This window comes from Grammomys surdaster, unplaced genomic scaffold, assembly GCF_004785775.1.
Source record: "Grammomys surdaster isolate TR1022 unplaced genomic scaffold, NIH_TR_1.0 126660, whole genome shotgun sequence".
In the NCBI taxonomy this organism is placed as follows: Eukaryota; Metazoa; Chordata; class Mammalia; order Rodentia; family Muridae; genus Grammomys; species Grammomys surdaster.
Window position 1 is genome coordinate 1,034,456 of NW_021621449.1, and position 27,500 is coordinate 1,061,955.

Below are 27,500 nucleotides of genomic sequence, written 5' to 3' on the forward strand. Positions count from 1 at the left end.
ACACACACACACACACACACACACACACACACACACACACACACACACACTGTAACACTTTGTAACTCAGGCAGGCCTTGAACTCAGATCTTGTGCTTTAAGTCTCCAATTATTGTATTCCCCATTCAGTATTTTCCATTTGTGACAATGATCAATGCAACACCAGTCATGGTGACACATACCTGTGACCTCAGCACTCAGGAGGCTAAGATAGATCCCTGGGAGTTCCAGGTCAGCCTGTCCTACAAGGAAGTTCTTGTCCCAAAACAAATAAACCAACCTAACTCAGGAAATGCAGAGCACAGCTTGGGTTCACATGAAACTTCAGAATACTAAGTGCCAGGCAGATGGCCAGTACCCATAATCCTAAGCACTTGGATGGAAGCAGGAAGATCAGTCATTCAAAGTCATCGTCATCTATTACATAGCCGGGTTGCAAGTGTCACGTCTACCTTCATTCCTCAAACTCCCAAAACAAGCTACTTGAGACCAACTGAAGCATTGCAGGCCTCGTCTGCTGGGAGAGGTGCTCTGGGGAAACTCTTCATAGCCCATGTCTCCACTACTCCCATAACTCCCCCTGGAAGCCTCTGGGAACAGCTTTTTTAGTTTAGGTATCTACTCTCTCATCTCCCTTCCTTTTCTGATTCAAAGTCCAAACAAGGATTTCTGTCTGGATACACATTTCCAATAGCTATAGGAAGTGGGGACATGGAACACACAGGGGCATGAGGAATTCCATGTCTTGCCAGTTCTATGGAAGGGTAGCGTCAAGGACAGACCATTTCTTCCCTCTCCACTGGCCTCAACAGCAGCTGCCTGTGAGGGCCCCACAGCCTGTGTCCTGGGAGCTGTCGTGGATGATCGCCCACAGGATGTCCAGCCAAGACCTGAGGTAGGCACAGGGGGACAATCAATTTATAGAAGGGTTGCTATGGCATCAGCCCATCAGTGTCAGCTCTAGATGATGAGAACAGAGTGAGTGAATGGGGAGAGCAAATGAGGCCCATTGCCCAGAATGTGCGTTTCTCCAAATAAACAAGCAGAGCGCCCACCCCCCAATATTGTTAAAATGGGGTTTGCAAGCTGGCCATACTATAATGGTGTATGCCTATATCCCAGCTCTGGGAGGTAGAGCCTCAAGGATTAGGTTTAAGGCCAGCCTTGGTTACGTAGTAAGATTGTGGGCAGCCTGGGCTCCAGGAGCTCCTCCCTAAACTCTCCTCCCTGGCAACATTGTTTTCAATCGTTTTGACTCTCACAGGGAAGTTTAAGCCATGCTTCTTTGTTGCTAGTTATTCTGGTTTTTTTTTTTAAGATTTATTTATTTTTTATTTATGAGTACGCTGTAGCTGTCTTCAGACACACACTAGATGAGTATTGGATCCCATTAGAGATGGTTGTGAGCCACCATGTGGTTGCTCAGAATTGAACTCAGGACCTCTGACAAAGCAGCCAGTGGTGGTCTTAATAGCTGAGCAATCTCTCCAGCACAGTTATTCTGTCTCAAATATTTTCCTCATGTCTGCCTTTGGACTGAAAGACAAGAACATTTCACTGTTTTCCAAGGCGTCTGAGGAAACTGTTTTCTATTCCCAGACTCCTATCCTTAACCAGGAAGAAAGTCATGTTACCTAAAGCAAGTGGTTACTGAGCTGGAGTAGATAATATACTGCTTACTAGTCCTAGGTATCTCTCGCTAAGAAGCACACAAGGTCATAGTCAGGGTATTTTATCCTTTAAAAGAGTTTTTTAGGTTTATTTTATGTGTATCTGAATGCTTTGCCTGGATACTGTATGTGTGTGTATGTGTATGTGTGTGCATGTGCATGCACACACACATGCCTGGTGCCTACAGAGGTCAGAAAGGGGTGTCGGTCTGCTGGAATTGGAGTTACACATGGTCCTGAGCTGCCATGGGGGTGCTGGGAATTGAACCTGGGCCCTCTGCAAAAGCAAATGCTCTTAACCGGTGAATCATCTCTCTAGCCTGGAGGATATCATCTCCTTAACAATATCTGTCATTTACCTGATGCTTATTTAGTCCTCATACAGTCCCTAGAAAAGGGTAATGACGTTTCAGAGAACTGAGACACCGTGCCCAAGTCAACAGTCAAGATCCAGCTGCACCACATTGTCTTCACATTTCAACTGAAAATAAAGTTGGAATTTGTTTGAAAACTTCCTCACAGGCCTCCAAGGGTGAGAGGCTGGAGAGCCAACCTTGATGGCAGTTCTGGAGGGCATCTTTGAAGGCCAAGCTAAGGCCTGCCAACTCCCTGGTGGGCTCCCTTCCCAGCAGGCCTGCAATATCTTAGCTCGGTAAACCCTTCACTATGGGTTAGTGTGAGCCGATCAGGCAGGTAAGCATGGGCTTCCTGGAGAGAGGTTCCTAGCCTGTGTGGAAGGAGGGTGCTGAGGAGGGGGCACTCTGGAAGCTTAGCAGCTGCCAGCCTTGATTTTCTCTGCCTGGCCCCGCTCTCGTGTCCCCTACCCAAGCCGGCTGAGGGGGAGAACCTTCTCACACTTTCTCTTTTTCTCTTCCCCATGGCCTAGCATCACTGCAAAACTCCTCAATGGAGGTGTAGCAGGTCTCGTGGGGGTGACCTGCGTCTTTCCCATTGACCTTGCCAAGACCCGACTGCAGAACCAGCAGGGGAAAGATGTGTATAAAGGAATGTAGGTATTGGTGGGAGACGTGAAGGCAGGGAGGGATCTGGAGAACAAGGCCATCCGAGGTGTGCCCGGGAAGGGGAAGAGGCCCACTTGGACCCGGCTGACTTCCTCTCTGGCCTCTGCTTCTAGGACAGATTGCCTGATGAAGACCGCACGTGCTGAGGGCTTCTTGGGCATGTACCGAGGTGGGCTTCTGAACATCCAGAATTCAGACTCCTCTACCCAGGATGATGGGGCAGTGTGTACAACCCACACTTTGTGAGCTTGTAGCACAGAGGTATCGGTGTTCATTCCACCCAGAGAGCTGCTCTGGACTACACCAACTTTCAAGAGCCTTCAATGTAGAGGCAGATGCTTCTAGCTAAGGCCTCTTTCAAGGTGCCTGGTTGTGCTATGTTAAAAGCAAGTGCCCCAGTCTGCCTCTGCCCCGCCCCCTTACTCTCCCCAACATAGACAATAACCCATAAAGCTATGAGCAAGCAAACAAACAAAAAACCAGGCTGGTATGGTGGTGCACATTTTTAATCCCAGCACTTGGGAGGCAGAGGCAGATGGATCTCTGTGAGTTCCTGTTCTCATAGTGAGATCCTGTCTCAAAGTTTAAAAAAAAAAAAAAAGGAGGGGGTGGTGGAGAAGCTTCACACTGACACACCTGTCACGCTGACACTAAGGAGGCAGGAGGATTGTGAGTTCTGTGTCATCCTGGGCCATGTACTAAGACCCCCAACTCCCAAACCAAGCCACATCTGGCTAAAGTGCTGTACACAAGCCTAGCAACCCGACTTTGATTCCAGAACCATGTAAGGGGAAAGCTAACTGCGCAAAGTTGTCTTCTGGTTGCCACTTGTGTGCCCGGGCATATGCATGTCCACAACACAATAACAGACTAAAAAATCAAAGAGGAAGATGTGTTAGGGAGAGAGAATGAAAAATGAATGTTTTTCAGGAAGCTAGACTGTGTCCCCTTGCCTGGCTCCCCTAGCCATGTTTATCCTGGAGCTGTGTCACCTCCACAGCAGCCGCAGCTCCTCCTCATTTCTCTCCTCCAGGGGCTGCAGTAAACCTCACCCTGGTCACTCCAGAGAAGGCAATCAAGCTGGCAGCGAATGACTTCTTGCGGCAGCTGCTCATGCAAGATGGGTAAGAACAAGTGATGGAGGGGAGGGGCTTCACTATGTGCCTACCTTTTGGGTGCCAAGGGTTGCAAGCATGCTTCAGTTTACCTGTATGCATCTATATGTCTGTACATGCACATGTGGCTGAGGCCATTGTGTCTGACATATAGAAAGTGAAGGGAGAGGGTGAGCTGGTGGAATGTGGAAGAGACTGTATATTCAAGAGAATACAGAACATACAGTATATACCCAGATGTATTTAGCAACTAGCTGTTGAATTTTTTCCTGTTTTTCATTGTTTGTTTGTTTGTTTGTTTGTTTTGAGACAGGGTCTCCCTATTTAGATCTTGCCTGGCCTGGAACTTACAATGATTCTCTGGCCTTTTACCTCCTGAGTGCTCAAAATTATAACCTTGAGTGGTCACACCCAACAAGCTGACAAAATTTAAACATCAGCCCCCAAATCCTCTCTTCTTCTGTGTTCCCCTCTGCCCCTTGTCCTAAGGGATGGTACTTAGGAGGCTGGAGCAAGAACCTGACATCACATTGGTGTTGATGGTTTCTGACTCCAACGAGGATACACAAGCTGCCTGGCCATAGTCTCTGATAGAAAGGCGCTATCTGTAAGTCTAGCAGCCAGGAGATAGAGGCAGGAGGACTACAGCAAAACTCAGGACAGCTTGTCTTACATACAGTTTCAAAAACCAAAAAGAGCCAAGTGTGGCACATGCTTTTAATCCCAGCTCTCAGGAGTCAGGAGCAGGCAGATCTCTGTGACCTTGATCCCAGCTTGGTCTACAGAGCAAGTCCCAGGACAGCCAGGGTTATATAGAGAAACCCTGCCCTGTTTTTATTATTTTAAAAATTTATTCAATGTATGAGTGCTCTGTTGCATATACATCCTCAGGCCAGAAGAGGGCACCAGATCCTCCTCGTATAGATAGATGGTTGTAACCCGCCATGTGGTTTCTGGGAATTGAACTCAGGACCTCTGAAAGAGCAGCCAGTACGCTTAACTGCTGAGCCATCTGACCAGCCCAAAACCCTGTCTTAAAACAACACAAACAAACAAATAAACAAACAAACCAGTTCCAACCACCAAGGAGGGTGAATGGGCAGAATGGGGTAGGGCTGGCCTGAGACTAAGAAGGACCTTCTTGCTCCTGGTTCCACAGGTCACAGCGGAACCTGAAGATGGAGATGCTGGCCGGGTGTGGGGCTGGAATATGCCAGGTGGTGATTACCTGTCCCATGGAAATGCTCAAGATTCAGCTGCAGGATGCTGGCCGCTTAGGTGAGGCACATCCCAACTCATGGCATCAGCAAGCCTGGGTCAGTCAGCACAGGTCATGCTGCACACATATTCCCAACCGGCCAGGTTCTGTGTGTACTTGGCTTCTAAGTCAACAGAACTGTGTTTCATGGTGATGCCTTTAACCCTTTCAGCTCCAGCCCAAGGAGCAGAAGCAAGAGTCTGGATTCTGGAAGACGGAAGCACATCTCATACTTCCATGATAATGCCTTGATGCTCAGGCTGTATTTCTGAAGCTTCTTTAAAATGGGGCTTAGTGGGCTGGCGAGATGGCTGAGCAGTGAAGAGCACTGCTGTCCTTCCAGAAAACTAGGGTTCAGTTCTAACACACATGAGAGCTCACAACCATCAATAAACCCTGTTCCAGATGCCATATTCTGGCCTCCTCGGGGCAATGCACACAGGCAGGCAAAACACACACACACACACACACACACACACACACACACACACACAGATATATATATTAATAAATGTTTTAAATTTCAAATATGGAAAAACAAACCAGGATGCTGACAGTGCCACACATACAGTACAAACAAGGAGACTAGGCACTTAAGGAAGAGCCAGGGGCCCCGAGGTTCCTCAGGGATAAACCCCAGTGTCTGGCTAGAGAAGCTACTGTGTGACACACCTAACACCACTACCACCAGCTCAGCTGTGCTCGCTTGTGCTGCAGTACAGCCAAACTCCAGGTTGGGATAGCACCAGTGGCTTCAGGAAACCCTGTGTCCCTGTCTGCCAAGAGGAGCCTGCCTTGTCATCTTTTCAACCTGGATAAGCAATAAAGCTCGTGTGGCGGTGCGAGCCTTTGATGCCAGCCCTGGGAGGCAGAGGCAGGTGGATCTCTGTTGAGTTCCACGCAGCCAAGACTACATAGTAAGACCCTGTTTCAAAAAAACAAAAATAAACAACCTCTCAAACCAACCATCCAAACAAGGAAAACGAGTATAAAAGTAAGAGAGGCTTTTTTTTTTAATTTTTATTTATTTATTATATGTAAGTACACTGTAGCTGTCTTCAGACACCCACAAGAGGGCATCAGATATCATTGCAGATGGTTGTTAGCCACCATGTGGTTGCTGGAATTTGAACTCGTGACCTCTGGAAGTGCAGTCAGTGCTCTTAACCACTGAGCCATCTCACCAGCCCCAAGAGGCTTTTACCTGTCTGTAATCCCGAGACTTAAGAGGTAGAACCAGGAGCTCAGAGCCCAGGCTAAAGAACCACATGTGCACAGGGCCCTTGGTGGGGGATTCCCTCTGGCTTTCTCAGGCTTACAAGCTTCAAATAATCGGCCGAGTGAGCAGGAGTCTGGTTTCCCATTTGGGACTTTCCTTCCCCCACCCCCATAACTTGGGGATGGAATTTTAGCAGTGCACATGCTAGGTAAGCCTTCAGGCATTGAGCCGTAACCCAGGTCCTAGCTTCTAGCCTAGGCTATGTGAGGCAACCCTGCCCTCTCCCCCCAAGAAGAGAAAAAATGAAATGTAAGCAATGAATCACCTCTGTTCTTGCATTACAGGATGGATGCTAAGGAAGGCTGGGATGTGAGCCATAATTACTTCCTGTGGGCAAAGAGCCTGAACACTTGTTTCATTTGACCAAACCCAGGGTCTTCTAGCCCATTTTGATTGGAGGCGGGGTTTTCCCATACTGCCCTAACTCACCTTGAACTCTTATCTTAGGCTTAAGCCATAGTTTTGCCTTAGGTTCTTGACTAATTAAATGCATGGGTACTATGTCAAAGCAAATACTGACTTTTTTTTTTCCCAAGACAGGGTTTCTCTGTGTAGCCCTGGCTGTCCTGGAACTCACTCTATAGACCAGGCTGGCCTTGAACCCAGAAGTCTGCCTGCCTCTGCCTCCCAAGTGCTGGGATTAAAGGTGTGCGCCACCACTGCCCGGCTAAATACTGACTTCTAAATACATAGTTTCTGTACATTAAATCCTGTGGTCTTTAGTGGGACCCACAAGCTCTACCATACCAATTATCAATCGCCTATGTAACCATCCACCCACCTACCCCCTCCAACCATCCTCCCATCCTCCCATCCATCCTCCCATCCATCCTCTCATCCCCCATCCATCCTCTCATCCTCCCATCCATCCATCCTCCCATCCATCCATCCTTCCATCCATCCATCCATCCTTCCATCCATCCATCCATCCACTCATCCTCCCATCCATCCATCCATCCGTCCATCCTCCCATCCTCCCATCCATCCGTCCATCCTCCCATCCTCCCATCCATCCATCTATCCATCCATCCAGTCTTCCAGTAAGACAGCCTTGATGTGATGCAGCCCAGGTTGGCTGACATTGAACTCACCATCCTCATGTCTCAGCCTCCCAAATGTTAGGATTACAGACATAAACCAGCAACACTCTGGTCACTCACATTTACATTTGGTTCTGTTGGTTGAAACAGGCAACCCTAGCAGACAAAGGCATTTGCTGGTTGCTTCTAACTTTAAGCGGAACACAGGTTGTTTCTGTCCCAAAGTGCTAGCAGGGTGTGACTGCGTGAAAACGGCAGGCCATCGAAGGGGTTTAATCAGGCTGGGTGGACTCTAATTGAGGTGACATCATGCACACCTGGGCTCCTGTTGGCTTGGTGCAGATGCGGCTGCCTTTTCTCTCCAGCTGTCTGTCATCAGGCCTCTGCCTCAGCCACGCCCACCTCCCGGCCCTACAGCACTGGCTCGACTTCCGCCCACAGGCGCCCATCGGCCACCCTCATTGCCCGGGAGCTGCTCCGCACTCAGGGCCTCTCTGGTCTCTACAGGGGCCTGGGTGCCACTCTCCTCAGGTGAGCCCTTCCTTCCTGGGCCCCAAGGCCTCTAAAAGTCTTACCAAATTGCTTCCCTATGGAACTGTAGCTGGTTCCTCGGCAGGTTACAGGTGCTGGGAGTGTTTGTCGGGGTGGGGAGGAGAAGGACAGGGGAAGAACTTCCTCTTTGGCAAATGGGGGTGTTTCTCCCATCTGCCACACCCCCACGGGTCCTGGGGAGGCTGTGGAGAGGGCTACCCAGAGGTCATCCTTCTCCTCTGCAGGGACATTCCCTTCTCCATCATCTACTTCCCTTTGTTTGCAAACCTGAACCAATTCGGGGTTAGCGAGCTCACCGGCAAGGCTTCCTTCACACACTCCTTCGTGGCAGGCTGCGCAGCAGGCTCTGTGGCAGCGGTGGCTGTCACCCCTCTGGATGGTAGGTGTGGAGAGGGCTAGGGTTTGGGATTTAAGGGTCATCCTGCTTTATGAGTTAGGCTTCCAGAAAGCCCCAATCCTCAACAACCTTAGTGTTCAGTCACTGGCATAAACTCCCCAAAGGCCCTGAGCAAACGCTGAGGTGTCCCCAGTGTTCCTTGTCACCACACAGCCCCTCCCCTCCCCTCCCAGAGGCCTTTGCTTCCAGGTAGTCCTGAGTCTTGCATGTGAGAGCTAACACTGGGGACCCTATGTGGAAATGCTCCCCCTGTGCTCAGGGCCACTCCCAGTCCCTCACAGGTTCTGCTAGAGGGAGGCTGAGGAAGAAGGCTGCTCCGCTCCCAGCCACACCACTGGCCCTCCCAGGGCCTGGTCACAGGGCCACCCACTTAGTGTGCACAAAGACAAGCTCGGGAGTCGTCACTTACTCTAGCTTCCGCTTCGTTCAGTTCTGAAGACTCGAATCCAGACCCTCAAGAGAGGCCTGGGGGAGGACACCTACAGTGGAGTCACTGACTGTGCCAGGTGAGTCCAGTGTCCCAGACACCACCCAGCTCAAGATGCAGCTCCTGGCAGGACTTGGCATTGCTTTGGAATGTGTTGGCCCTCACTTCTCGGAGAATGCTACAGAGAATCAGAGCTTCTGATTCTCCCATGAGTCTCTGCTTCTCCCCACTCCTCCCACCAGATTGCTAAGTAGCTTCCTCTCTAACAACAGTCTAAAGAAGGTGCACAAATACTTGGCCAAATGGGGCTTAATGGCTCCAGTCTTCGGCCTAGTACCTGAGAGGACCGCAGGTCAGCCTAACCTACAGTGAGCTCTGGTCTCAAAGGAAGTGTGGAGATGCTGTGTGCTTGCAGCCTCAGGGTTTGTAATCCTATAGTCCTAGCACTCAGGAGACTTACGGCAGCCCAGAGACAGCCTGGGCTACACCTAGAGACCTTCTCCCCAAATCCAACAAAAAGTCCCGAGTAAATGTGAGTGTAGCCTTCAACTACCAAGCTCTCCCTTCTTCACAGGAAGCTCTGGACGCAGGAGGGAGCAGCAGCCTTCATGAAGGGAGCAGGCTGCCGTGCGCTGGTCATAGCTCCCCTCTTCGGGATTGCCCAGGGTGTCTACTTCATTGGCATCGGAGAGCGCATCTTAAAGTGCTTTGAGTAATCTAATGCATCACCTCTTGCTGTCACCTCTGGCCCTAGGGAACTGGGTGGCAGTACTGGAAGATGCCCACCCTGATACACATGGTCTCTAACTTGTAGTGCTACCTCAGAAGAAATGACCCATTTTACTAAGTGAGTAGAGCCCTCATCTTCCTTTATGAAGATTCAACTTTGTGGTACAGGGAAGTTCAGAAGGCCTTACCACCTATGTCTAATAATAGAACTGGCCTGTGTACTATGACAGGACCATGTGCAGTAAGACAGAAGGGCTGTTCTACACTAACATTCCCACTGCAGGCAAGCGCGGCACAGAATCGTCCTGTGAGGGTTTAGTGTCAATCCTAGCCCTGATGCTCTAACAGATCAGAAGTGCACCTGGGCTGAACCTACACCCAGATACCCAGCCTCAAGTATGGACCCAGATCCCTCCTCACGGATGCTGTGGGTCATGATCTGAAATAAAGCTGGTTAAATCCTTGTCCTGGAATCAGCATAGCAGATGACTGGCAAGGGATTAGCTTCTGCAGAAGCCAGCTGTGGCTTGTAGGGCCCACAGCAGCTCACTACCATCTTCCAACTGCTGTTCAAGAGTGGAGAGTGGATGGCGGGGGAGGGGGGGAATTTTACACTGAAAGAGTTTGGCTTTTTAAAAATAACTATTTACTAATTGACATGCATGTGTGTCTGTGTGAGTACCCTGGGAGACCCCAAGACAGCGCTGGATCCCCTGAAGCTGTGTTACAGGAAGTGGTGAGCTGCCAGACACGGGCACTAAGAACTAATTCAGGTCCTCAGGAAGAGCTGGCCACCGCCGAGCCATCTCTCCAGATCCTACACTTGAGTTTCGCCTCTACCTGTCACTTCATAACCATGCCAACTCCAAGAAGCCCAAGTCTCAAGGACCTCAATTCCTTCCTCTGTAGCCTGCCATACAGAAGTGGAATAATGCGCCGGGCAGTGGTGGCGCACACCTTTAACCCCAGCACTTGGGAGGCAGAGGCAGGCAGATTTCTGAGTTCAAGAGTTCAAGCCCAGCCTGGTCTACAGAGTGAGTTCCAGGACAGCCAGGGCTACACAGAGAAACGCTGTCTCGAAAAAGCCAAAAAAAAAAGAAAAAAAGAAAAAAAAAAGAAGTGGAATAATGCCAGACAAATGAAGAACAGGAACAAGGGCTGGTACCTAGTCAGTCAGCAGAGGGTTCCATCCCCAGCACCAGATAAACAGCACATAAACTTAGGCTGGCACATGCCTGTAGTCAGCACTTAGGAGCTGATGACAGGAGGATAGGAAATTGAAGGTCACCATATGCCAGTAAGCACGTTCTAGGCCAGTCTACACTGCACGAGACCCTGACAAACCCCCAAACTGAAAAGCACCTCCATTAGTCCCACCTAACGTAAAATTCGGGTCTGGGGGAGTAGGCAGATGTGCATGCAAATAATCCATCTGAATGGCCTTATTCACTGTAAGGCAAGGCAGTTAAAACCCCAAAGACACACTGCACGGCTCAGTGGTGCAGCCCCTGCTTACTCCTAGCACAAAGCTGTCCAGCCTCCAGGACAGGAAGACTGAACACCTGGGTGTGGTATTCATTTGGTCACAGAGCTGCAGGAAAGTCTAGTGAGGGAGCCTCTGAGTGGCTAATACATGGCAGGAATTTGGGATAGTTCCTCTCTGGGTTCCTCAGTGGGGTCTTCTTTGTTGCCCAGGCTGGCCTCAAACAATCCTTCTACCACAGCTAGGATACTGATGCGTGCTACTGTGCCCAACAGAACTTACTCTCAAATCACAAACTCGGTGCCTTACATACAGAATGACAACCAAATCGACATAAACCTTTTATTTTAATAAATAAAGAACATCTGTGGCTTAGATTTTTAAATCACATTTACAGAGAAGGAAGACTAGACCTAAACAGTAACAGTGAAGCTAGTGTTACTGGCGGAATGTGAGCCTCACGTGTACCTTACGCACAAAGAGCACAAACAGCATGCACAACTCACTCTAGACTAGAGCAGGACAGAATGGGTCCTTGGTGAGGCCGCGCAGCGCATCTGACCCCTCCCATCCCGCTGCAAACCCAGTGCACAGCTGTGGCATCAGATGAGCTAGGGCTGGGTTCTTGCCCACACCAAGTGGCCCTTCTGTTGACACTGAGCCAAGGGCATTAGCTGTAGAAGGTGTTCACTGATTACCAGTATTAGAACAGAAAGAGGAAGCCACACAGATAATCTGCTTCTCCAGGAGCACAGCCGTGGGTGAACTGCACCTTCTGAGGTTCAGTCCAGAAACTTCCTATTGGCATTTGCACCAAACAAGGCTCCGCGGACTTCTGGCATCATCTGTAAAGAAGTAGTCAATCAGGACCTCAGTCAGGGAACTTGTAGACAGTCTTAACCACCATGTGAGGAAAGGACATCAGAGCTAAGCACATCACACCTGCCCTATCTGCAGTACTGTGCCAGACACTTAAGCCGTCATACTATGGGCTTACTGCTTACAAAAGGGACAGGGAAAAAGAGACCAGAAGTCATTACTGTACACAGCCTGTGACACAGAGTGTGTGAACTCCTGGCTGTCCTGAAACTCACTCTGTAGGCCAGGCTGGCCTTGAACTGAGCTCTGCCTGCCTGTAGGCATGCACCACCACACCCTGTTCTATACTTCTAAGTCAGGGATTAGACAGTTAACAGAAACTGCTTACCACCATGCCTACAAGATGACCAGCACTTTAGGCTTGTAGCCTTGGGTTCAGTGTGCAAACGTGGAGACATGAAGACAGCGGCCCTTGCACTCACTTTGAAGGGCCTGAGTTCTCTGCAGTATGTGCCAGTCGGTAAGTAACCAGAGTCTGCACTCACTCACCTGCTGGGCTATGAGGTCCAGGCGGCTTTCCAGAGTGTTGGAAACCTTTATCTTGCGATCCCCATTATAGATTTCAACTCCACCAGCTCTACAGAGAACACAGAAAGTCACAAAGTAGTGGGCTTGAGAAGGAAGGTGTGCATCCATGACAACTACCCTCAGCACAAGACAGCCTAGACATGTAAAGTGTAGACAGGGCAACACTATCCACAGCCTCAGAGCCACCTTACAGTGCTGTCCCTCACACACGGTACAGTGAGTGCTGAGCATAGCCATGGGGTTACAGCATGCTGTTCAGTTCTAGCCAGCCCTCCCCAGCAAGGTGGGAACAGTTTCAATTCTCTGAGCTATCAACAGGCAGCCTACTGGAGACGTGGCACCTACATGCTGCTGACAAAGGAAGGACAGTGACTCAACATGCTTGACGGCCTACTGGCTGCCTCTAGCCACCCTCACATGTCCCCACTCTCCTCAAAGCCTCTCAGCACTCAAGAGCCATACACAGGTCAGTTGTATTTCAAGGAACCATGGGGAACAAGATTCACCTACAAACGACCAGTTCTGTCAATTACCAAGATAAGCAGACTATCAGACAAGGGCCTAGATACTGTTTGAGACACACCTCACTAGGTAGCCCAGGCTAGCCTGGGACTTACCATCTAAAAATCCTCCTGCTTCTGCTGAGATTTCAGGCACATGGCATTATGCACAGGTTAGAAAAGGATTTGTAATTTCTACTAGGGATGTTTCGGTGGATGGTGGCCATAGCCGCAGCCATCTTCCCCTTTCTGTGCCTACCTCTTTTCCTCTCCAGTCTCCACAGCACTAAAGATGGTACTCTGCTGAGATCCTGACTCCTGGTGTGTTTTGTGGGGGATGTGAGGATATTGAGGGAGAGAATAAGCAAAATCGACCTCGGCAAGCACTGGATGTCAGCTTAAGCTGACATCTTTCCTTCTGTGTTCTGAGACAGGGTCTTCCTGTGTAATCCAAACTGGCCTCAAACACGCTATCATTGCTCGGAGCCAAGAGGCTGAGAAGTAATAAGCTTTAGCTATCCTGCCTCAGCCTCCTGACCAAGCACAGCACTCCTGATGAGCCTCCAGCCTTCTGTGGCTTCCTAACCTTCCCAGTAACCTCTGAGTCTTATGTAAGAGACTTAGTGGATAAGGAAATGCACTCTGAGAAACTGGAAAAGGAATATTAACCATATTAAACAAACACCACTTAACCCAAAACAGTAAGTCTGCAATCTTGTAACTGTAATACTAACCCTCAAAAGGCTCTGAAAACAACATTTCTGAAAACAACATTTAACCCATGCATCCTGCAGACAAGAACTGCCTGTCTCCTGTCATCTGTAGTTATGTTGCCCAGTTCGGCAGCTTCACAGTTGGCAGGATTTGCATCTTCATGTGGCTGGCCATGAACTCCTGACCATCTTTTTGCTACTACAGCATTCTAAGTACTGTGCTTACAGGCAAGTGCCACCATGCCCAGCTTTTTCTGTGTTTATTGGGAAATACTAGTATACCTGGGCATGGCAGTGCTGTCTCAGACCTGACAATACCACACAATGGGAAGCACAGGCCCTTTCTCTCTCTTTGGTGCTGATGATGGCATTCAGTCTCACACCTGCTATGCACACCCTCAACTACCGAGCTGCACCCCAGCCCATTTCATTGCTATTCTCCTCTCTGACAAGGCCTCAGGGAGGAGCAGCCCCTGTACCTGATGTCTTTACACTCAGTTTCCATAGCACATCGGCACCACTGAGCGCTGCCTAGACATGATCTCATTTGAATTGATTGCTTCAATTTAATGAAGTCAGCTGGGCATGGTGAGCCATGCCTGTGATCCCGGCCTCCGGATTAACAAAACCAACCTGGTCTACAGAGTGAAATCCTGTCTCATCCTTTCACCACCAGAAAAAACAAAAACAAAAAACCAAAAACAAACGCTCAGTGAGACAAAATACATATTACAACACCTCTTAGACAGCCCGTGACAGAGTAAAGCAAACCCACATTTGACTCATGATTTCATGACATCCTGAGTTCTACTTGGTGTAGCAAGAAATGAAACAAAACCCCAAATCCCCAAATCTAATTTTGATGGCCAATGTTCTCAACCATTTCACATCCCCAAGCCTAAAGTTCTTTCCATTTAGTTCAAATTTCCCCAAGATCCTGCTCCAGGTTAGACAGTGGTAGCAATGTGACAGCAGACAGAAAGCTCTGGGCATAAACGCTAGTTTCCAACAGCTCCTAGGATTATGTTCCACACTCCCATGGAAAAAGTGTTGCCGCCCTGACCTCAAGACCAGTTTGAAGTAATGACAGGAAAACAGACCCAGGTACCTGGAGAATACAACCACATCTTTCTCCTGCAGCAAAGACCTCACCCAAGAAAACAGTGTTCTTAGTCAGGGCTGAGGATTAAATCCAGGTATGGGCTTTCCCATTGTACTGGCTGATTTTGTATCAAGTTGATACAAATAGAACCAGAAGAAAGGAAGGAGCCTCAGTTAAGGAAATGCCTCCATGATATCCAGCAGTAAAGCATTTTCTCAATTAGTGATAAATGGGGGAGGGCCTACCATGGTGGGTGGTGTCACTCCTGCGGTAGTGGACCTGGGTTCTATAAGAAAGCAGGCTGAGCAAGCCATATGAAGCAAGTCAGTAAGCAGCACCCTCCATGGCCTCTGTATCAGGTCCTGTCTCCAGGTTCCAGCCCTGCATAAGTTCCTATCCTGACTTCCTCCAGTGATGGACTGGGATCCGGAAGTGTAGGCCAAATAAACCATTTCCTCAACTTGCTTTTCTATCGTAGTGTTGCAGCAATAGAAACCAACTGAGGCTATACACCCCCAAAATAATAACAATAAAGGAAACACTTTCTAAAAGGCTCATCACCAAGGCCATTCCCATAACAAGAAGCAGATTTAACAGAAAGATTCTTACATCTCCTCAGGCAGGTAGGCCTCCTGGTCAATTTGGACATCAACGTCTTTTTTGGTGGCAATTTTATACATAGGAATTGCTTTTTGTACTGCAGCCTGGTGGAGGGGTGCAAACAGAAAACAATGAAAGATTTTCAAGTAAAAGCAAGCTTTGCTGAGGAGGTCCTAACGGTGCCATTCCTGGATCCTGAGGATGAGGGGGAAATGGGAGTCTGCACACGGGTGAGAGGAAGAGACACAGGCTTGTCTATGAAGATTCAATGGGCCTGGCAACAGAGTGGACATACCAGGAACTCCAGGGACAGTCCACAGAGCTCAGGTATGAGGTGTGGGCAGCAGACAGTGTAGTATCAGCTGCATGGTGGGGGTGGGGATCCAGCAGCTCGGAAGTAAGGATGGCATCTCTTACTAAGAGAGGCTTCACTCCCCTTATAACAGCCACTATAAAGAATTCCCTTGGCTGGAGAGCTAGTTAGATTAAGAACAAAGGCTCTTCCAGAGCCCTGAGATATGATTCCCGGAACCCACAAGGCAGCTCACAACCATCTGAGTCCAGATCCACAGAACCCACCACCCGTTCAGGCCTGGGAGGACACAGGCACACAGATGGTACACAGGCACACATGCAGGCAGAATATCCATACATATACACAATTTTTAATTAAAGTACTGAAAAAGTACAAAAAGATACAAGAACCTTCTTTGCATCGTGGGAAGGTATGCAGAACAACATAACCACCTAGAAAACTGTACAGCCCTTCCTCAAAACCCAGCAGACGGACCTTCCTTAGGCACTCATTCAGCTCACAGAAGCCACTTCAGAGACGGTCATTGTGAGTCTCAGTGCTAAGCATGGCCCTGCAATATCACTACCTCTCAACTGTGGCTGCTCTACTTGGAACAGCAATAAAAGCTAACTTCCAGGTTCAAAAATCTACCTGAGAGCCAGGTGAGTTCAGGGCCAGCCTGGTCTACATAAGAAGCCCCAGACTAGACAGACACTGAAAGAAGATGCTACTGTTACAACGGAGAATAAACAAGTGAAGTGTGGACTACTTTTAAAAATGTATGAGTCCACTGTCACTCTTCAGACACACCAGAAGAGGGCATCAGATGCCTTACAGATGGTTGTGAGCCACCATGTGGCTGCTGGGATTTGAACTCAGGACCTCTGGAAGAGCAGTCGGTGCTCTTAACCCCTGAGCCATCACTCCAGCCCTGTGGACTGACTACTTCTGCTTTTACAGTATTCATTTATGTATGCACAGAGGTCAGAGGAGGATGTGCAGGAGTTAGCTCTGTCCTTCCACAGCTTTCCTGCTGGGCCATCTTGCCTGTGCCCAGTCTATTTTATATACTGGACCCTATTATATGTCATGGGCTTGGCTAGTTTTATGTCAACCTCACACATGCTGAAGTCCCTTGGGAAGAGGGCTATCAACTGGGAAAATGTCCCCATAAGACTGTCCTGTAGATAAGAATGTCTGTAAGGCACTGTCTTAGTTAGTGGTTGATGCAGGAGGGTTCAGCCTACTGTGGGTGCTGCCACCACGGGCTGAGCTCTACAAGAAAGCAGGTGAAAGCCGGCTACGGTAACACATGCCTTTAATTCCAGCTAGGTTCAGAGGTAACAGGATCTCTCTGAATTCAAGGCCAGCCTACTCTACATAGCAAGTTCCGGTCCGTCAGGAGTAGATACATAACGAGACCCTGGTTCAAAAAGAAAAAACAAAAACAACAACAACAAAACAAAGGGCAGGGTGAGCAAGGCAGCCAGCAGCACTCCCCACAGCCTCTGCAGTAGTGCCTGCCTCCAGTTCCTGCCTGCCTTCCCTCACTGATATCATTCTACCAACTGAATCAGTCTCTTGATACTTTGTTCCCTTTGCTCAACAGCAATAACTACTGCTAATAATAATAATAATAATAACAACAACAACAACAAAGGTTTTTACCTTCACCAAAGGGAAATCTTGTTTTCTGCAACGCACAATCATTCGAGGCTCCAACAGCTGGTACAAGCCCTGTAAAAAGCAATCAGAGTCTATAGTGGAAAATCCAGCACAGTGTCCTGCAGATCTTTCCGGTGTCACCAGGGAAGCTCTGCAAAGACAACAGGCAGCACGAGAACACAGAGAACACAGCCTGGTATTAAGACTGACACACTGGAACCAGAGACTTTGAATTCCAATGGAGTCCGATTAGCCGGACTGAGGACAAACACTCTGGACTAACATGAGTAAAAGAATGGGATCATAACCCAGGAGCAAACAACTGCCTGACCTTTTCTCTAGGTGCTAGGGTTGGACCTGAGGGTCTCTCACATGCTAAGCAAGCATTCTACCCTTACTACCAAACTTTGTCCTTAGCACTAAACACGAGGTTAAAGCGAAGTATTTTAAAGGTCAAATCAATGTGGGAAACTTCAAAACTGCAGGCAGGTGGATTTAACTAGAAAGGTACAAAGAACTGTACAATCATAGGAAATAGCAGTAACACCTTCAAGTCTTAGACAAGAGGTGTTGCCATCTTGTGCGATACACCACAGACACAGGCAAGAGGAAGAAAAGCAGTTAAGAAGGGCAAATGGAGCTGGTCTCTGGCAGACATTTTAAAGGCTCGGCACTGCAGCTGTACGTGGCGGACTAGGCATGGAAGCATACCTGGAGGACCAGCCCGTCCAGCAGCACTTGGTACCTGGTCGTATCTTTTACCACCTTGCTGAGTCTCTGTTTTGCCTCATTTAGCAGATCCTACAGAAGAGGAAAGAAGAAAATGTGTACATCTACGTTCTGTCCACGTCCCATCCTTGTTCCATCTACCCCACAGCCGCCATCCAGCTCCTCCTCACCTCACAGCCCATGGCTAGGTGGCTAGCCCATGGCTCACTAAACACACGATAACATATGTGACTGCTACATACACTGCTACGTGCTGGTGGGAAACACCATTCTTGTTCTTACAGAGTTCAGTCTAGCAGACCCGCTTGCCTGTAACTCTAATCCAGACAGGGAAGTCTGAATGTCGGAGCTAGCATAGTGGTTTATGCTTGCATTGCTGGGTCAGTGATCAGGAGTCCAGAGCATCACTCAACTACATAGGAAGTTCCAGATTCGAAGCTACTGGCACCTTGTCTAAAACAAAGAGCCAAGTACATATACACTTTTAACCCCAGCACTCGGGAGGCAGAGGCAGGTGGAGCTAAAAGAGTCCAGAGCAGCCTGGTCTATAGAGTGAGTTCCAGGACAGCCAGGGCTACACAGAGAAACCCTGTCTTAAAGAAAACAAACCAAACCAAACTCAAACAAGCAACATCACCAACAAAACCAGCAACAATCTGGGGATATACGTCAGTTGGTAATGTCTGCTTAGCATGTAAGAAGCCCTGGGCTTAGATCCACCCCCAGCTACATAAAACTGGCCACCCTGGTGCATCCCTGTAAGCCTAGCACTAAGTGGAGGCAGGAAACTAAGAAGTTCAAGGCCACCCTTGGCTGCACAGGAACATCTAAGTCAGCTCAAGTTACAGGCTGTTATTTGGTGGCTTAGTGGGGGTTACATCCCCTGAACAGTAATTGTATAGACAACTCAACTGTGAAACACTTTTATAAAGAGCTGGAGTGACACACCTGTTTCAGTCTCAACGAAACAAACAATAACAAAAGCTTAAAATCAGCCAAGAAATCCTGAGTAGAGCTGGGTTTGGGGCTCCAGCTCAGCAGGGCAGTACTGCTAACATGTCACTAGCTTAAAAAGACAAGCTAATAAATGGATAACAATATAAATACATGCAGGTCAACGGGGAACAACCAAGCTGGAACTCCGCTGTGCCACTGTCTCCCGGCTTCCCATCTGAAACAGCTCTCCAGCCAAGCACGGGGAGGACGGGGATGTTTCTCTCCTCGGTTACCAGTGATCCTGCACAAACTGGTTGCTCAAAACAGTCATACATCTAATTTCCTTTTTGTTTTTGACAGTCTCACTATGTACCCATGGCTGACCTGGAACTTACAGTGTAGCCGGGGGTGGCTTCAAACTTGCAGTGCTCCCCGTCTCTGCCACCTGAATGTTGGGGATGTGCACCACCATGCTCAGTTTCAGTGTGGTGCTGGGGACCCAGTCACACCAGTGCCAGAGCCTCCCAGACATGAAACATGCTCACTGCTCCACTTTCAAACATTCTACTACAAAGGAAAACAGTTCCAACCCCATTGAGTATTTTACTGTAGAAGAACTAAAATAAAGTTCTTTACAAAGAATTTTACAAAGTTTTCTGGGTCAATCTGACATCAAAATATTATCAGAAGTGCACATACAGCTGGGTGGCAGTGGTGCAACTGTTAATCCCTACACTCAGGAGGCAGAGGCAGGCAGAGGAGCTATGTGAGTCTGAGTGAGCTCCAGGACAGCCAGGGCTACACAGAGAAACCCTGTCTCAAAAAAAAAAAAAAAAAAAAGAAAGAAAGAAAGAAAGAAAGAAAGAAAAGAAAAAAGAAAAGCATACACACACACACATGCACACACGCACGCACGCACACAAACACACACTTCATGAGGACTAGAGAGATGACTATTCTTGAGGTCTGATTTCTAGCACCCACACTGCTGGCTCTCAACTGTCTGTAGCTCCAATTGTAGGGAGTCTGACTTTGGAGTCTGGGCTCCAAAGGTACAAGGCACGCACATGACACACAGACATACGTACAGGCAAAGAATTCACACATTTAAAAAAAATCCATGAAGACAATTCATGAGAAAATGATTTTTTTTTTCTTTTGAGACAGGATCTTCTTCAGGTTACTCCTGGGTTCTGCACCATCAAGACCGCTGTACTATGTGTGATACAGGGTCACTGTAACCCAGGCTGCCCTCACCTTCTCAGTGCCGACGTTCCGGCCGTGGACTGCTGAGGTGCTTCCACAGCTGCCAGAGGCACAGCTGGCATCCTTTCAGTCTCGAACCCTAACCCAAGATCTCACTACTGAGCTAAGAGCTTGCTTTCTGAAGACTTTCTTCTCCAACAGACCACAGTATTTTCTAAATGACAGTTTTCTTGTTAAATGGAAAACTATATATGCTGTTTGTGATACTGCCTACAACAACAAAAAAACTTTCTTTTTGAGACAGGGTTTCTCTGTGCAGCCCTGGCTGGCCTAGAACTCTGTAGACCAGGATGGCCTGGAACCATCCTGGAACTCAAGAAATCAACCTGCCTCTGCCTCCTGAGTGCTGGGACTAAAGGTGTGCACCACCACCGCACAGCTAACTGATTTTTTTTTTTTTTTTTTTTTTTTTTTTTCACAATAACAACAGGAACTAGCATAATAATTTATTTCTTAAAAAAGGCCAACCATCCTAAAATTTTCAATGGCCAGGACTGTTCAGTTTAACAATGCATCTATGTCAAATCAACATGAAAAACAGAAGAGTCTTGGGCAGAGTAGAACCAGTTGAGACAGTGACACAGCTTTTCTGTAAAATGTTAGCGGGATCTAGAGAAATGGCTCAGTAGTTAAGAACACTGGCTGCTTTTGCAGAGACCCTGGGTTTGGTTCCCAACCTTCTGGCATGCCAATTCCAGGGGATCTGAAGTCCTCTTTTGGTCTTCAAGGGCATTTGCCCACACGTGGTACACTTATATGCCAGAAAAATATGCATATAAATAAAATAAAACTTTAAAAATCTTTTTAAAATGTTAATACTTTTAGTTTGATGAGCCATGTAGTATCTGCTGAAACACTTCAGTTCTTTTATTGTAGTATGAAAGCAGCTACAAGCAGCACAAAAATTACAAGGCTCTTCTACGACACGGATATGAGCTGTTTTTGCAAGAGCTGTGCCTCTTTCTAAGCCGGCACTCTGAAAAGACGAAGCCATCTTCAGCCCGAGCTCCAGGATTGTGAAGCCCAATGGTGAGAAGCCAGACAAGTTTGAGTCTGGCATCTCTCAGGTGCTGCTCGAGCTGGAGATGAGCTCAGATCTCAAGGTGCAGCTGCAGGAACTCAATTATCACCGCGGCCAAAGAAATTGAAATTGTTGGTGGTCGAAAAGCTTCATAATTTTTGTACCAGTTCCTCAGCTGAAATCTTTCCAGAATATCCAAGTCCTGCTAGTTCATGAATTGGAGAAAAAGTTTAGGGTGAAGCATGCAGTCTTCATTGCTCAGAGGAGGATTCTGCCCAAACCAATCCAGAAAAGCCGCATGAAAAATAAGTAAAAGCACTCCAGAAGCTGCACCCTGACAGCAGGGCAGGACCCCATCCTTGGGGATTTGGTCTTCCTAAGTGAAATTGTGGGTAAAAGGATCCGAGTGAAACTGGATGGCAACCAGTTTATGAAAGTTCATTTAGACAAAGCACAGCAGAACAACATGGAGCACAAGGTCGAAACTTTTCTGGAGTGTACAAGAAGCTCACAGGTACGGATGTTAATTTTGAATTCCCAGAGTTTCAGTTGTAAGGAAAATGACTGAGGGCGACAGCGGCGCGGGGCGCGGGGCGCGGGGCGCGGGCGGCTCGCTCACTCCCTTCCAGCCGCCATGTTTCCGCTGCGCAGGGAGCGAGCGAGGACGCCGGCAGGGGCGGGCGGCGGCTCAGGAGAGCGGCTCGGCTAAGGCGGCGGCCCTGATTTTTTTTTAATTGCGAGCAGGCCTGGCTCTTGGTTTCACATTCACGGCCCTGTATTCAGCCCCTCCCTCGTGTACTCTGGCTTGCTTCTTGCTCTTGTATGATCTAATCCTGTCTTACATGCCATTAGCTTAGAGTTCACCGAACTCAAGGCCAGACTGCTACCATGCCTGTGTCTACTGTTAATGTCTAGTACAATGATTCACTGAACGTATGCTCTTCTAAAAGTGCTCCTAAACCTGAGTAGGTATATGCTTGTAACCCTGCACTAGAACTAGAGGGTCAAGGTTTATGCCAACTGCATAATAACTTTCACAAATGCAAGCAAGCAAACAAAACCCGCCAACCCAACCAAACACAAAAGCAACGAAACACTCTGTTATTTGTAAATGCTGCCTAGTGAATCCCTATAGAGAGCAAGTGAATAAGCATTTTCTAGTTTCACAACTACTAGGAGCTACTCACAGTGATGAGGTCGTCTCTTGCTCTGAGGACTTTGAGCCTTGCTTGATTCATCAGGTTGGACATTTGACTACAAAGGGGATGGGAGAATATCAATACAACATAAAAACAAAACAAAACAATGACTACAGAAAAATACACAACTTTCCACGTTAGAGCAAAGACCCTTGATAAACAATAAATAACCTTCAGGTAACCCTGTGATGTTCTGTGTTCTCTCAGTTTTGTTCCTGCTTTTTGAGACAAGGTCTCACTGTAGCTCTGGGGGAGCTCAACTCCGAGATCTGACTCTGCTGGGCTGCAGGAGCACACCACATGCCCAGCTTTCTTTCCCCCTGTTTGCTTGAAGATAAGGACTGCTGTGGACCCTGTTTGTTCTTCCATCTGTGAACTTGTTGTGACCCTCCCATCTCAGATATGAGCCACCACTCCAGCTAAGGTTTCTGTTCCAGTGTTCTCTTGTCTCCAGCATTTTGAACTTTTCTTGGGTGAAGAGCAGATCTCAGGGAATGGAGCTTGAGGTCCTGCATAGGGCAAGCAAGCACTGTCCCACTGAGCTACTACTCCCTGTGGCCTGAGGTCACCGACTTAAAGCTCAGTGACTGAGGACACAGCTCTGCAGGCCAGAGGAGCATGTGGATGACACCAGGCTATGGTTCCAATCCCCAGCACTGCATAAGTCACTTATGGTGGTGCACACCTGTCATCCCAGTTGGGAGGTGGAGGCAGGAGAACCAACAAGTTCAGGCCAGTCTGGGCTACAACATGGAAGCTTCTTTAGTTTACTGCAATAACCATCATTTACTTACATTTTCTTCTGCTGCTCAATCTGCTTTTCTTTCTTCTCATAGTATTCCATAATCTTCAATCTTTGGGTTTGCACAAGACGACCTTTCTCAATGTTGAACTCTTCTTCTGCCTATGAAGAACTAATATGTTAATTTATTACACTGGATTTGGCTGATCCTTTTATTTGGAGCTCCCAGGAACCAGGAATACTTTTGATTTGTTTACTTAGCCCCTATCTGAAACAGAAAATCTATTGTAACACTTTCCTCAAAGACAGCGTGGGGTTTTTGTTTGTTTGTTTTGTTCTTGTATTTTCAAGACAGGGTTTCTCTATGTAGCCCTAGATGTCCTGGAACTCTCACTCTGTAAACCAGGCTGGCTTCAAACTCACAGAGACCCATCTGCCTCTGCCTCCCACGTACTAGGATTAAAGTCTGTGCCACTGCACTGGCTTGGTTTTTAAATGTGTATGCCATGTACACGCATGTGCTTATGGAGGCCAGAAGAGGATGTTAGGTCCCCTGGGGCTAAAGTCACAGGTGGCCCCGAGCCATCGATATAGGTGCTGGGAACCAAACTCTGGTCCTAGGTAACGGCAGTAATGCTCTTAGCCATGAGCAGTCTCTCCAACCCTAACAGTCATTTTAAAGTTAGAATTTATATATGCCATTACTCGTGAGTATTTTCTTTTCCTGGTCATCAACTCGTGGGCAATCCTCCTGGCTCTGCCTGCAGTTATCGTTTTTGTTCTGTTTGAGACAGATTCTAACAAAGCCTAGGCTGGCCTTGAAGTCTCTTGCTTCTATTTCCTAAATGCTGGGATTCCAGGAATGTGCTACCAGATTCCTGTACATGCTCTTGGTAGTGAATCAAATGTTGATGACTTTCAAGCAATAAGACTCTATAACTAGGGGCTGGAGAGATGGCCCAGCGGTTAAGAGCACTGACTGCTCTTCCAGAGGTCCTGAGTTCAATTCCCAGCAACCACATGGTGGCTCACAACCATCTGTAATGGCATCTGATGCCCTCTTCTGGTGTGTCTGAAGACAGCCACAGTATACTCATATAAAATAAATACATAAATCTTTTAAAAAATTTAAAAAAAAAAAGAAAACAAAAAAAGACTCCATAACTGAGTATGATATAGCACACGCCTTTATTCCCCAAACTCATGGGCAGAGGCAGGCAGATTCCTGAGTGTGAGGCCAGCCTGGTCTACATAGTGAGACTCTGTCTCAAAAACGATACAAAACCAAACATTGGCAACAACAACAAAAACAAATTTGAAGACCTGGATACACTCTTCTAGTGTGTGTATGAAGACAGCTGCACTGTATTCATATAAATAAAAAGTAAATAAATCTCTAAAAAAATAAAATAAGCCGGGCGGTGGTGGCGCACGCCTTTAATCCCAGCACTTGGGAGGCAGAGGCAGGAGGATTTCTGAGTTCGAGGCCAGCCTGGTCTACAGAGTGAGTTCCAGGACAGCCCGGGCTACACAGAGAAACCCTGTCTCGAAAAACCAAAAAAAAAAAAAAAAATAATAATTTTAAAAAGGCAGCAAAAACATTTAAAAAAAAAAAAAGGATGCTAGGGAAAGATCTAGCCATTGGTAGAGTGCTTGCATGACTGCCACTCAATTCCAGCATGGTGTAGGACAGGTAAGATGGCTACACAGCTATCATGCACTAGGACATAGGAGTCAAGGAGAACACAAATTCAAGGGCAATTATGACTACATTGCAGAGTTAGAGGCCAGCCTGGGAGAGTGACACTCTGTCTCAAAGAAAAAGAAAAGTAGAGGCTCCAGGGACTCACATGGCAGGAGAGACCTGAGAGAACTGACCAGAACGTTGTTCTCCGAGCTCCACCCAGCCCCACCCCCACCAAAAATGCAGCTGGAAAATATCTAAGTGGCACTGGACTAATGGCTCAGCTGTTAAGGACACACGCTGCTCTACTAGAGGTCCTGGGTTCAGGTCTGAGCACCCACAGCAGACGGCTTTCAACCTCCTCTAACTACAGTTACAGGGGACCCAACAGCCTCTGGTCTCCAAGGATACCTGCGCGTACATGGTGCCAATTTACACTCAGCAGTCTCACACATACACATACAAATATGTAGACCTTTTTAAAAAAGAGTCTCTTTAAAAAGATGTACTCACTTTCATGTGCATTAGTGTTTTGCCTGCATGTTATATCTGTGTGAGGGTGCAGGGTCCCCTGAAACTGGAGTTAAAGACAGCTGTGAGTTGCCATGTGGGTGCTGAGAAGTGAACTCAGGACCTTGGAAAGAGCAGGGGTGGCCTTAACTGCTGAGCCATCATCTCTGTAGCCTCAAAAGTAAATCTTATAAGTATGATATATAATGAAACTAGTTTCTTTGTATGATGTAATAAAAACAGGACACATCCTGTGACAGTGGTGAAACACACCTCTAATCCCAGCACTCAGGACACAGAGGCAGGCTGCTCCTTGTGAGTTCCAGCCTGGTCTACACACAAAGCCAGTTCCAGGACAGCCAGGGCTACACAGAGAAACCTTGTGTTGAGAAAAACAGCAGCAGCAGCAGCAACAACAACAACAACAAACATCTCACCTTCGCATCTATTTCTTCTGCTTTCTCATTGGCTTCTTGTTCGATGAAAGCCATCATGTGCTTAATCTATATGAGAAAAGACATGTTAATTCAGTAAGAGAAAACAATGACATCTAACTTCACCGTCAGTAGGTAGTCACAAGAGGATTACCAAGTTCCAGCCCTGCCTGTCTATGTGACACTTTTCATGGCAATCAGGATCATGTGGCCAGTGCAGACTGTAGCATGTACAAGCCTGACTGCTGCTTCCCTCTGAAGCACCATCCGGAACAAACCAGCAAGGGAAGGCTCTTCAGATGCAGCTGTCATCATGGCCGCTCCTTTCAGGTCCTCCTCACCTGAGGGTGTTTACATACACCCCACCTTCCCCATGATCCAGTCTTCACCTGGCTAGCACCTGAGGGCCCAGCTTAACACCACCTCCTGAATCTCCCACTGCTGTGTTCCCAGGGCACCTCCTATACCAAGCACCTAAGTATCTGGATTCTCTTTCTCCATTTGTGTGTGTGTGTGTGTGTGTGTGTGTGTGTGTGTGTGTGTGTGTATGTGTGCACGCGTACACATACGCCACAGAGATCAGCCCCTGTAGAAGTCAGCTCTTCCTCCCATGTGCATCCCAGGGACTGAACTCATACCATCGGGCTTGCCAGCAGGTGCTTTACCCAGTAAGCCTACTGTCCTGGTTGGGTTTTAGGTTTTTTTGTTTGTTTTGTTCTTGTCAACTTGATACAATGACACAGGCAAGAGTTATCTGAAAAGAAGGGAGCCACAATTGAGGAAATGTCTCCCATGAGATGGGCCTATAGGCAAGCCTAAATGACATTTCTTAATTAGTGATTTCATTTGGGAGGGCTCAGCCTATTGCGAGTGGTGCCTCATCTGGGCAGGTGGTGCCACATCTGGGCATGTAGTCGGAGGATATCTAGAAAAGCAAGCTGAGCAAGCCATGAGGAACAAACCCCTAGACAGTTTTTCCATGGTCTCTATTCCAGACCCTGCCTGACTTCCTCTGAGATGAGTGTGTGAGAAATAAACTCCTCTCCAAGCTGCTTTTGGTCATGGGGATTATCACAGCAATAGAAATCCTAAGACAGAAATAAAGGTTATTTTTAAAAAGTATGTTTAAAAGCTGGGCATGGCAGCACATGCCTGTAATCCCTGCAGAGGGGACACAGAGACAGGGAATCTGTGAACCAGCCTGACTGCATGCAGAGTGACCTGTCTCAAAAGCACAGCTATACCTTAACCAAGTGCTCAGTGTTTATAAATGCTCCCAGATGCAGTCAGCTTCCCTGGGTGGAACCAATTCAATCCTGTATCCCCTGCATCCTTATGCTGGGCCTCAGCTACAGGTCTGCCCTCATCAGTGCAGCCTAGAGCAAAGGCACACATTTAAACTCAGGCAGGAGCCTGTTTACAGTCAACCAGAGTCTAAGAAATGAGTCAACCCTTAAGGACATTTAACTCCACCCCGAGCTAGGGGGAAAAACCCAGACCTTTAAAAAGGCCTTTTCTCCTCTCTGCTATCCCACTAATAAACTGTTCTAGAGTCTGGTCCCTTAGAAAATCTGATAAATAAATGACCATACTCCCTAGATTTTTTTTTTTTAAAAGGCAAATGTTGAGGGAAGAGAAGGGAGTTTACAGCTCAGTGCTTGCCCACCAAGTTGAGGACCTAAGCCCAGAACCACCTGTCCCAAACCAAACGGACATTAAATTGGA

General features: G+C 47.7%; 2 protein-coding genes and 1 pseudogene across 2 annotated transcripts in view; 2 read left to right on the forward strand and 1 right to left on the reverse strand.

The window, feature by feature from the left end:
- Slc25a18 (solute carrier family 25 member 18) overlaps positions 1-9,962 on the forward strand; it is a 17,739-nt gene extending 7,777 nt beyond the window's left edge. The window contains exons 2-10 of the mRNA XM_028761144.1: positions 813-895; positions 2,557-2,679; positions 2,806-2,861; positions 3,726-3,816; positions 4,967-5,085; positions 7,750-7,915; positions 8,161-8,315; positions 8,764-8,839; positions 9,335-9,962. Of these exons, the coding sequence (XP_028616977.1) occupies positions 861-895; positions 2,557-2,679; positions 2,806-2,861; positions 3,726-3,816; positions 4,967-5,085; positions 7,750-7,915; positions 8,161-8,315; positions 8,764-8,839; positions 9,335-9,476 (963 nt within the window). The 5' untranslated portion in view covers positions 813-860 and the 3' untranslated portion in view covers positions 9,477-9,962. The remainder of the gene's footprint in view (positions 1-812; positions 896-2,556; positions 2,680-2,805; positions 2,862-3,725; positions 3,817-4,966; positions 5,086-7,749; positions 7,916-8,160; positions 8,316-8,763; positions 8,840-9,334) is intronic.
- Positions 9,963-11,300: 1,338 nt separating this feature from the next.
- Positions 11,301-27,500, reverse strand: part of Atp6v1e1 (ATPase H+ transporting V1 subunit E1) — an 18,588-nt gene continuing 2,388 nt past the window's right edge. Inside the window, exons 2-9 of the mRNA XM_028761094.1 lie at positions 25,779-25,844; positions 23,200-23,309; positions 22,394-22,460; positions 17,966-18,055; positions 17,258-17,326; positions 15,304-15,398; positions 12,341-12,428; positions 11,301-11,817 (exon numbers count right to left, since the gene is read on the reverse strand). Coding sequence (XP_028616927.1) covers positions 11,755-11,817; positions 12,341-12,428; positions 15,304-15,398; positions 17,258-17,326; positions 17,966-18,055; positions 22,394-22,460; positions 23,200-23,309; positions 25,779-25,844 — 648 coding nt within the window. The 3' untranslated portion in view covers positions 11,301-11,754. The remainder of the gene's footprint in view (positions 11,818-12,340; positions 12,429-15,303; positions 15,399-17,257; positions 17,327-17,965; positions 18,056-22,393; positions 22,461-23,199; positions 23,310-25,778; positions 25,845-27,500) is intronic.
- On the forward strand, positions 20,716-21,761 carry LOC114615345 (annotated as a pseudogene).